At 54.2% G+C, this 10,932-nt stretch overlaps 1 protein-coding gene across 5 annotated transcripts in view; it reads left to right on the top strand.

Moving 5' to 3' along the window:
- SFXN5 (sideroflexin 5) overlaps window positions 1-5,303 on the top strand; it is a 120,098-nt gene extending 114,795 nt beyond the window's left edge. For all 5 annotated transcript variants that reach the window (XM_066377999.1, XM_066377996.1, XM_066377995.1 and 2 more), the window contains one exon: window positions 2,264-5,303. In XM_066377999.1, the coding sequence (XP_066234096.1) occupies window positions 2,264-2,341 (78 nt within the window). In that variant the 3' untranslated portion in view covers window positions 2,342-5,303. The remainder of the gene's footprint in view (window positions 1-2,263) is intronic.
- The last annotated feature ends 5,629 nt before the right edge of the window (window positions 5,304-10,932 follow it).

Genomic DNA, 10,932 nt, shown 5'->3' on the forward strand with positions numbered 1-10,932 from the left:
TAGGATTCTTCAAACATTTTACAGAGGTTAAACGTTGATTAAGATTTAATTATTACTGTAAATAGCTTGGAATGACATATGGTGCAAAAGCCTGACATATGTGCATTTGAATAAATGAAGTGCTATTTCCCAGGATGCCTCAGTAGCTGTTTAACAGCTTTCCCGAAGGGTTATGTTACACCTCATGGTAAGATTGCTGGGATGTTATATTTTGTTGGTTTTTGCAGCTGAAAGCTAAGAACAGTTTTCCAGTTTTTTAAAAACATTGAATATTTTAAATACCTAAATTGTTTTGCACAAATTTTTGCTAATTTGTCTAACTAGGTTAAACATTTTCAAAAGCATTTAGATTTTTAAGCGTGGGCGCTGTGCATTGTGTCAGTGGCAGCGTGGGGACGAGGGGAGTGGGTGGGGTGGAGGGGACTCAGAGGCCGGCAGGGGTGGGGACAGACAAGGTGCCTTGAGGGGAGTGGGTGGGCTCAAGCCCAGGCCTTAAGCCCAGCTCTTGTCTCTTTGGCCCTCTCAAATGGCCAGAGCCTGAGTGTTGGGGTACAGGGACTATAGGAGAAGGGTCTCCCTTCTCCAGAAGCTCTGCTGCTATGCCCACCAGCTCTAGTCCACATTGTCCCCTCTTGTCTGACTTCTGACATGCACAATTTGGGCCTGACAGTTCTTTGTAGGCAGGGCTGGTCTGTGGCGCCTTTAGCTCAGGCCCCAGGGTCTCTGACCAGAGTACCGCTGGGAGACAGCATGGGGAGCTGGGTTGGGGGCAAGGCTGATGCAGTTCCATTTTGGATGGGTTGAGTTAAAGTGCCTAAGAGACATCCATAAAAAGGTTTAGTAGGCTATCAGTTGGTGGTGGACCCGAGACTCGAGGGAGTAAAGGCTGGACACTCCTCACATCTGGGAGTCACCAGGAAGGTTGAGTCACCCAGAGGGTGTGTGCAGAGAAGAGGGCCCAACCAGGGACTCTGAGAAATGTCCAGTGGATATCACAAGAAGGGTGGGATGGCAGTGACCTTGGAGAGAAAGATTCTCTGTGGAATATGGTGGGAACAGAAGCCAGATTTCCTGTGGGTTGAAAAGTCAATGGGAGGTAGGGAGGTGGGGATGGCTACTCCTGTAGACATTGCCTTAAAGAAATCTGGTTGTTGGGGAGGAGAGACACCAGGCGAGAGCTACGCTGTGAGGGGGTCACGGGGAGATTTTCCTAGACAGAAGGTTCTTGTCTATATTGAAATGCTGGTGGGCAGGAGTCAGCAAACTGAAAAGATGAGAAAAGGGGAGGAGAATCCAGGAGTAGGCGGGGGGAGGGGGAGCTCAGGGGAGATGCGCTGCTGAGGGGAGGGGTAGTTGTTCTCGAGTAGCAGGAGGGCAAAGTGTGTGGACACAAGTAGGTCATGAGTTTGATGATGGGACACTGACAGGTTCCTTCTGATGCCTTCTGTAAGTAAGGTAGTAAGAAGGCTCATCTGCTCAGATGAATTAGGAGCTAAGGGTGGGGTGACCTCTGCCGAGAATGGGAGAGGGAGGTGGCTGGCAGTGTGGCGAGGGGGTGAGGGGCTTGCTGTCTACTGTGAGGATCCAGCCAAAGTCATGGACCGTGAATGTTGACTGGGCTCCATGGGGTGGTCAGGTTCAAGTGGAGACAAGGTGGCTGTGTAATTGATTTCCTCTGAAGCGGAGCTTCTTCCAGTCAGGGCTTGAAGGACTTTAGGACTAGGCGGTAACTGAAGTGACGGCCCCACATGTCCAGGTTGGAGGGGCAGAATATGGTACTAAGCTGTAGGGACTCTTGTCTTGGTGGTGTCAAAACAGACGGGGAGAGTGAGTGGGTTCTGGAAGGACAGGGGACTGTGGGGTCCGAGAGAGTGGGGTTTGGATTTAAGAAGTCTGAGTAGAGCAGCCCTGGTTGACCAGGTCTAGGGTATGGCCCTGGGAGGAGATTTGTGTAGCACAGCGGACAAGGTCATTGGAGATACGAGAAATACAGAATTCAGAGGCCAGAGTGTAGGATGTTCACATTCATAGACACACGGTCAGAAGAAGAGGCAAGACCTGGGTGGGAAGGGATACTGTGAGCCCATTGGCAGGAGGGCAGAAAAAAACGAAAGGTGTATTAGGTGGCAGACATGGGACCTGGCTGGGGTGCCAGGGGCACGGGGGGACTGTGAGCCCCAGAGTAGTCCTAACTGCCACTCCCATCCTCCCCACTCTTTCCTGTCACCCCCTCACCTTTCCTCCCTCTGTTCTTTCTCCTCAGATTGAAACATCCCAGCTGGAGCCTGAGATTGCCCAGGCCACCAGCAGCCGAACAGTGGTGTACAACAAGGGGCTGTGAGTGGTGGCCAGCCGGCCTGGGGATGCAGCATTGTCCAGCCTGGGGCGTTGGGGTGGGGAGGAGTCTCATGAGCAGTACCCGCAGAGAGGGGCAAGCTGAACCCACCGGTCCTGGGCCACCTGGGGGGGCTCTCCATCCACAGTGGTAGGGAGACTAATCTATTCACATGTTAACATAAGGGAGAGGAATTCTGACACATTTCCTATAAAAATAATCAAGTGCATTTCTGGGCCTTACGTGGGGTTGTCGAAACTCTACTCAGCACAATTATGTGTGAAGCTGAAAAATTGTAGAGTGCCCACAGGGTAGAATTAGGGTCCTTTTATACTTTCTGTTTTTTTAATTTTTTATCAGAATCAAGCCTTGGTTGCAGCTGCCCAGATGCTGCAAGCAAGTAGTCCGGTGGTAGGAATAAGAGGAGGCCTGCAAACTGGCTAGTTTGATGGCCAGGTGGTAGATTTAAGATATTACTGTGGCCGAGACCCATGTCTCCCTCGGTTGGGCAGGGGTGGGGAAGAGCGGGGAGTCAGTCTACACCTCGCAGGATGAGCCAGGTATGACTAAGTTCCTCAGGACGTGGCCCAGAAAATCAAGAAGCACTGGAGGCCTCTGGAAGATTCCATGGGCAGCTGGCTCTAATTGTGGCCAGCCTTCGATATCCATGCCACAGCTGCAGAACCAGTTCCTTTACATAAAGCCCAGTGGCACACTGGGGCTGGCATCTCCCTTCATCGAGGCCTGACATACTTGAGGTCCTTTAGATGACCCCAGCTCTAGGCAGGAAGCCTCAGGAAGGAATGATGTTTGGCAGGAACCATAGGCATGTGGTCTGGCCTTTGCAGGAAGCCCCTCCTCCTGGCACCAAGCTGGGAGCTAGGCGTTGGGGCCAAGTGTGAGGCTAGAGCCAGGCTGACAGCCATAGGGAAGCGTCCCCAGCCACTGCGGCCGCCTGCTCCGTCTCACTGCTTCCTGAGCAGGAGGGTCTCGTTTCTGAGAGTACAGAGGCCAGATCTGTGGGCACCGACCTGAGAGGAAGCATCATCCCAGGAACAGCAGCACTGGCTCTGGCTGGCTGGCTGTGTGGCCTTGGACAAGCCCGCTCTCTTCTCTGAGCCTCCACTTCCTGTCTGGAACCAGAGGACTGGATCAAGGGGTTCCCACCTGCTCTTCCAGCTAGATCTCATCTTGGCCTGTCCTGCTCAGATGCTGGTCATCCCATCTCAACATGGACACTGAACTGGGAAAGGGGCAGGCTCCTTTGGGAATGGCCAGCAGTTGGCCTCAAAACCTGGACTTTGCCCTTTTGTGTATGACTCCACATCCTGGGGGCACTTGACCTTTGCCAAACACTCCACAGTTCTGAGGGAGGAGGCAGTGTGGATGCCTGGGCTGGAGGGGGGCCATAGCCACATGCCACATCTCACCCCGGCCTCCGGGGCCCTTGCTGATGGCTGCCGTCTCCCTTCCAGGAAAGAGAGAGAGCTCCGCAGAGGAACGGGGCCTGAGAGGGGAGTGAACAGGGTAATAAAGGCCCATAAAATAGGAAGCATGGGCCTCAATATACCTCTCACCTGACCCCAGCTGGAACAAGCCCTCAATATGCAGCCATAAGATCTCCCCGCCCTCAGTGACTTCACCTAGAGAGGCCTGCTGGAGGTGAATGCTGACATGCAGGGAAGGCTCTGCTATTCTTAGGTTGGGGGAAGTGTGGTGAGGGGACCTTCTCCAGGCATCGACACCATCCACCCCACCAGAAGCCCCTGCTGCCCTCACCTCCCAACAGGGCCCTGGTGCCTCCCAGCTCGCTCTGCAGGGGCCTTCCCTGAGGGCCCCCCACTCTCCCAAGGAGCAGCCCACCACTGCCCAGCAGGAAGGGGAGGAGGCAGAGGCAAGCATAGAAGACAGAAGGGTAGAGGGAAGGGGTGCCATGGTGTTGGAGAGGCAGGTATTTTTTTAAGTACTCCTACCATAATGTGAATGTGCCTGTGACTGGGGGCTGGGCATGTCTGGGTCCTCATTTGCAAAACATACTTCAAGTTCACCCTGCCCCCCTTCGTTGGGTCTTATTCTTGTGCACTTTACTTTGGGACCAAAACTGTCCATCCCAGCTCTACTCCCACCTCTCCAGAGGCGTGGCAGAGACAGATCTTCCAGCTCCTCCTCTGTGCTGGCTGCCCAGCCCCGGCCCTGTGGCCTCTGCATCTCATAACCCACTAACTTGGTCTCCCAGATGATTTCTGGTCATACTACTAAATGCAATTTCAGGTAACTTGAGGGACTCCTCCTGGCAGGGCTGGTGGTGGCAAAGAATCCTTGTGGCTCAGGGTGATGGAGACAGACTCGGTGAGCCATGCTGCTAGGTCCTGGTCTGGCTGTAGAACACACCACAAGGGGAAACTGTCAGCCAACACTCACCCCTCAACTCTGCTGAGGTCAGAGGAAGGAAGACCTGGGAATATTGTTTCGTGACTGGCGAGGAGGCTGAATGAGGGCAGGGCTGGCCCAGCGGTGCCAGAATACAGGGCACACCTGCAGCTGATTTCTCCAGCTCTGGTGTATCTGCGTGACCCTCCTCTGGCCACTTCAAACATTCCCAAAGGCTCCGATGCCCTTCTCCCATTTCCAGGGGATAATCTACGTGTGCAGGGACCAAAAACCCAAGATGTCCAGGTGGCCTACATATCCCTTTCTGATTGTGGGTGGGGGAAAGGTCGGGGGAGGTGTTGTTCCTGTCCAGGACCTCTAGCCTGGCTGAAGGATGGGGTCCATAGAGGAGAAGGGCCAGTGGACAGAAGCGAGGTGGTTTTCTAGCCCTGGGCCAGTGTGAGTGAGGCACCAGCACATGTGCCTCGGTCATACCCAGGTTTCTTTGCAATGTCTTTTTAACCTCAGAAAATGTCTCACTCTCTGTGATCTGTGTCATACTAATGAACTGTGGGCAATAAATGATGGGTTTAAAGCATCAGGGCTTGGCTTTGTGAATTATGGGTGGGAGAGGTGGGGGCCGGGAAACAGCAGGGACATGCCAAGGGCTAGCTGAGGATTTTACGGGATAGTCCCTGAGGAAGATGCAGGCGCAGGCTCGGGATGGTCAGGCCCTCTGGGAGGTCCAGGGGAAGGGAAGGGGAAAGTATGGGAGAGCATAGAACAGGAAGCTGGACAACAGGGATGAGCTGAAACTCTGCAGAAGGAACCCCCTTTACAGAGCAGTTGCTGAGTGCTTACTGAGGGCCCCGCTGCAAGGAACTGGAATAGACAAGGGATTTTGCTGGATTCTCATACTGTTTATGTCAAGGGAGAGTGGTGGTGGTGGTGGGCAGACATTCTGGGCTGCCTGGGGGCCAAGAGAGGCTACATAGGGAGGAAATGTTCGAGCCAAGTGGAAGGGCACCTGATGTCCGCAGCATGCCCACCACCAGCCTGGGAGGTGCTCCCTCCTCACTCCTCCAGTCCCTCCGGACAGCCCTGGCCCCTCCATTTCCGGGCAGTCTCGGAGTTCCTTCAGGAGTGCCGCCTGGCCTCTTCCTGGGACCTCCGAGCATCTTCAGCCCTGCAGGGAGAGGCTGATGGCTTCCCAGGCAAGGCGACCATGTCATAGATGTGGGTCAGGTCAGCCGTGGCTCCAGCCCAAGCTTGGTCCCAACATGACGCTGTGACTTCCAGACAGTCGCTTCCTTTATTCACCCATTCATTCAGTCAGATGTTTGGGGCATATTCTCCAGCAGAGAAACATCTCTTGGTGTCCTGAGCTATAAAAGTGTCGAGAACAGCATGGCTCACTGGACTGGTGTAAGGAGACTGGAGAGAGCAGGTGAGGAACTCACCCAGATTCTTCTCTCTTCCTCCCTACTATCAGGGGCGGGGTCCTAAGGAGGGTAGAGGGGGAAGGAGTAGGGGAAAGGTCTGCTCCCAAAGTGACACTTCTGGGTCAGGGGGCTTCTGTCTCTGGGGAATTTTTTTTGCTAAGAGCCCTACTGGCCACAACCCCCATCCGGGTGGGCGGAAATCCTTAACTCTCAGAACAGACACAAATCCCTCCTGGGAGCTGTTTGTTGTTTTTAGCTGGTCTGGGGTCTCAGCTCCTGCCCAGCCCAGAGATCATTAACACTCCAGGAATGTGGCTTCCACCCGCTGGCCCCTAGGGCCTCCCTCCTCCCACTCAGGCCATGGTGGAAAGGAGAGTCCGAATGCTAGGGGATGAGGGCATGATGAGTGACCCTTTCCCCAGGCTCTGGGGGTCCCAGCCTCAATTTCAGAATGCAGCTTCCCTCAGTCTCCCAGAGCTGCTGCTGCTCCTGCCATCCTACCCAGCCCCATGTCGCTGATTAGCTTGCAGAACAGGGGCCTCTCCGCCACTCCCTGCAGGCCTGCCCCCCACATGCTCATGCCTCCCTCCAGCGCCAGGGGCCTCTCCGCCACTCCCTGCAGGCCTGCCCCCCACGTGCCCGTGCCTCCCTCCAGCGCCAGGGGCCTCTCCGCCACTCCCTGCAGGCCTGCCCCCCACGTGCCCGTGCCTCCCTCCAGCGCCAGGGGCCTCTCCGCCACTCCCTGCAGGCCTGCCCCCCACGTGCCCGTGCCTCCCTCCAGCGCCAGGGGCCTCTCCGCCACTCCCTGCAGGCCTGCCCCCCACGTGCCCGTGCCTCCCTGCAGGCCTGCCCCCCACGTGCCCGTGTCTCCCTGCAGCACCAGGGGCCTCTCCGCCACTCCCTGCAGGCCTGCCCCCCACATGCCCACGCCTCCCTGCAGCGCCAGGGGCCGCTCAGGGCAGTGGCTGAGCAGCACTCTGGCTCCATGCCCCCTCTGAGGTGCGGCAGCAGTGAGTCTGGCTCCTTCCCCACAGGACACCTCCTCAGCCAGGGCAGGAGTCTGGACCCCTATTCCCCCAGGCTCCCTGGTCCTTGTGGAGGGGTGGAGAGAAGGAAGGAGAGAACAAAAAAGAGGAAAGAGAAAATGAACAAATGAGCAAGTAGGCAGAGGCAGCAGATGCCCCCCCCCCTTGAAGACCCCATGCAAACCCAGTGAGGAAGTAAGGAAGGGGTACCCCTGCCACCTGGGCTGGCTTTCCTCTTCACAGGTAAGCCTGGCAGAGAGAGGGATGGAACCGCAGGGCCCTAACTCCCTCCTGGGTTGAGCTGCTGGAAGCTCAGTTGTTACAGAACTGGGGGGGGGGGCAAGGCATTGAGAGTGAATGTGGGCCCATTGCTGCAGGGTCAGGGAGAGCTGGGAGTCATCAGAGGCTTCCAGCAGGGAAGTAGAGTCATCTGACAACCGAGTGGAGTGGAGCATGGACTCTGGCAAGACTGCTGGGGAGACCAGGGAGGAGGGCACTGTGGCAGTCACGGTGAGAGAACCGGGGGCTGGGCTGGGTGGTGGATGGGGATGAAGAGAAGTCAGGACATCAGGACTGCTCAGCTCTTGATGGTTGATTGTGGGGAAGGTGACAGAGAAGAGTCAAAGATAGCCCCAAGTTCCTGGCTTGGGCAGCTGAAGACATAGATAGTGGTGCCGTTTCTTGGTGAAGAAAGAAAAATTTGCAGAGAAGGTGATGCATTCTGTTTTACAAGTTAGTAGTCGCCCTGGCTGGTTGGCTCAGTGGTAGAGCATTGGCCTGGCATGTGAATGTCCCAGGTTCAATTCCTGGTCAGGGCACACAGGAGAGGTGACCATTTGCTTCTCTCCCCCCCCCCCCCCTTTTCTCTTCCCCTCCCACAGGATGGCTCGTCTGGTTCAAGTGAGTTGACCCCGGGCACTCCATAGCCTCCACCTCAGGAGGTAAAAAAATGGCTGGGATGCTAAACAATGGAGCAAGGGCCCCAGATAGAGCATCGCACCCTAGTGGGCTTACTGGGTGGATCCCGGTCAAGGTGTATGTGGGAGCCTGTCTTTCTGCCTCCCCTCCTCTCACTAACAAAATAAAAATAAAAACAAGTTAATAGAAGTTCCTGTAAGATAACCAAGTTGAGCTATTGAGAGACGAGTGTGAAACTCAGGAGGCAGGTCAGGATTGGATATGTAGAGTGGCATGGTATCCGTTTATCGAGAGAGCACCTGGAGCTAAAGGAACAGAGGCCACCACCCAGGGAGTATGTGGCATGAGAAGAGGAAGACCTGGATGTTTCCTCAAGAAGTCCCCATCTCTGTGACCTGAGTGGAGAAACATGAGGCTGCTGAGAAGTTCAGCCACAAGGAGTGTTATATGGGCTGCCTGACCAATAGTGGTGCAGTGGAGTGTCAACTGGGGACACTGAGGTCCTAGGTTTGAAACACTGAGGTCACTGGCTTGAGCATGGGCTCATCTGGCTTGAGCTCAGGCTCACCAGCTTGAGCATGGGGTCACCAGCTTGAGTGTGGGGTCACCAACTTGAGCGTGGTGGGATCACCACATGATCACATGATCCCATGGTTGCTGGCTTGAGCCTGAAGGTCACTGGCTTGAGCCTAAGGTCACTAGATTGAACAAGGGGTCACCGGCTGGGCTGGAGACCCCCAGTCAAGGCACATATGAGTAGCAATCAGTGAACAATTAAGTGCTACAACTACAAGTTGGTGCTTATCTCTCTCCCTCTTTCTCTCTCAAAAAATAAAAAAGGAAAGGAAAAAAAAGGAAAGAAGGAAAGGGAAGGGGAGAGAAAGAAAGAGGAAAAGAAAGAAAGAAAGAAAACAAAGAAAATAAGAAAGGAGGAAAGGAAATAAGAAAGGAAGAAGAAAAGAAAGGAAAAATGTATGGGCTAAATTTTGTTCCCCAAGTTCATACGTTGGAGTCTCAATCCCCCATACCTCAGAATATGACTGTCTTTAAAGAGGCAAATAAGGTAAAATGAGGTCATTAGGTCAGTCCTATTCCAATATGACTGGTGTCCTTAGAAGAAGGAATTTGGACACAGACATGCATAGAGGGAGAATAACATGTGAACACGAAGACAGTCCTCTGCCAGGTAACAGAGAAGCCTCAGGAAAAAACAACCCTGCTGGCACTTAGATCTTGGGCTTCCAGCCTCCAGAAATATGAGACAATTTATGTTGTTTAAGCCTCAGTCTGTGTTGCTTGTCACTGGCAACCCTAGCAACCTAATACAAGAGGTAAGAGGAAGATGAGTGTACGATATCCCAGAGGACAAGAATTGAGCATTCTTCAAGTGGGAGCAATTGTCCACATACTTAGCAAGTGCTGAGAAGAAGGAAGATGAAGACCAGGGCATGTTCCCTGAAAGGAGCTGCAGAGAATGGTCTCAATGAAGTGTGATTAGGGCAAAAGCCAGATCTTTATGGGTGAGAAGTTAGCAGGCCTCCCACTGACTGCCAGTGTAGATCATTCTTTAAAGAAATTTGGTTGTGAGTTGGGCTGACACATGACGATGACTGTAGCATGATGTAGGGCTATGGGAGGGTTTTAGACAGGAGACTTTGGGGCCTATCGAAACTCTAGTGGATGAGAGTAGAAGAGACTGTAAAGGCAGAAAAGAAAAGGAAGAACCACCCAAGAATGAGGACCTGCAGGGGTGTGGGGAGAATGCTCCTTGAGGAGAGAAGAGACTTGGGTAGTAACAGGAGGCAGGTGGAGAGGCTGGGCTCGATGCAGACAGTGTGTGTTTGAGGGTAGAAAGTTGAGGGGTAAGAGGCTAGTTTCCCTGGCTCCTCCAGACCTACTCTGCACCCTTCCCCCAGCAGCTCTCCAGGAGGCTGACTCCAATGGACTTGACATCTGGCTCCCAGCACTGGGAATAACCAGCAGGAAACTGGAGGATTGGAGGAGGGTGAGACAGGGTCTCCCCTGGTCTCCCCTGCTGTCTGTGGCCTCCGTCTACTGAAGGCCACAGCTCCATCCAGGGCCCTCTCTACCCAGCTGGCCTTCCAGATTCTGGTAACTGCTCCTGCCCCTTGCATCTTTAGGCCTAAAGGCTGTATGTGCTCCCCATTGCTGCTAGCCTGGGGTACTGCAACATCTCTTGTTGGCTTCCAAAATTCGTGATCATTCCTTTATTCAGCTCTCCTCAAAGTGCCCCACTGAAGGGACCGCCTCTTCCTGCCAGGCCCTGACTGATAGGCAGGTGTTCTCTTCCGGTGTTTCTTTCTCTCCAGGATGGAAGTGAAGTCCTCTGCTGAGGGTGAGGGGGGAGAAGAGGTGTGGGAAGGAGGATGACTGTTTGAGACATCCCCTGAGAATGGGAGTGGACTTTTCAACAGGGGTGAGGCCTCAGCTGGGGTAGGACCCTGGAGCTCCAGGGGTGCCATCCAGTAAACTTGCCTGATGTACTTACAGACTCAGCTGCAAGGGCAGGCAAGGAAACAGATTCAAGCAAGGTCAGGATTTTGCCACGCCGGGACAACTAAGGAACAGTGGGACAAGAGGATGCTGGAGAGAGAACAGAGGAGCCCGTGGCCAGGAGGGGCCGTGAGTTCAAGCATGGATATAGAGGAAAACTGAGCGAGCAGGAAGAACATGGGATCTGATAAGGCCTGAGAGTGGGTGGTGATGAGGAGAGTGAGGACTGAGACTGTGCTGCTGGGTGAGGGTTGCCATGTGGACGCCCAGGTCTTGGGGAGACGGGAAGATCATAAGCTGGTACTCACAGTGTTTGACAAGTGAGGGG

The sequence above is a fragment of the Saccopteryx leptura genome, chromosome 3 (genome assembly GCF_036850995.1).
Source record: "Saccopteryx leptura isolate mSacLep1 chromosome 3, mSacLep1_pri_phased_curated, whole genome shotgun sequence".
Taxonomy (NCBI): domain Eukaryota; kingdom Metazoa; phylum Chordata; class Mammalia; order Chiroptera; family Emballonuridae; genus Saccopteryx; species Saccopteryx leptura.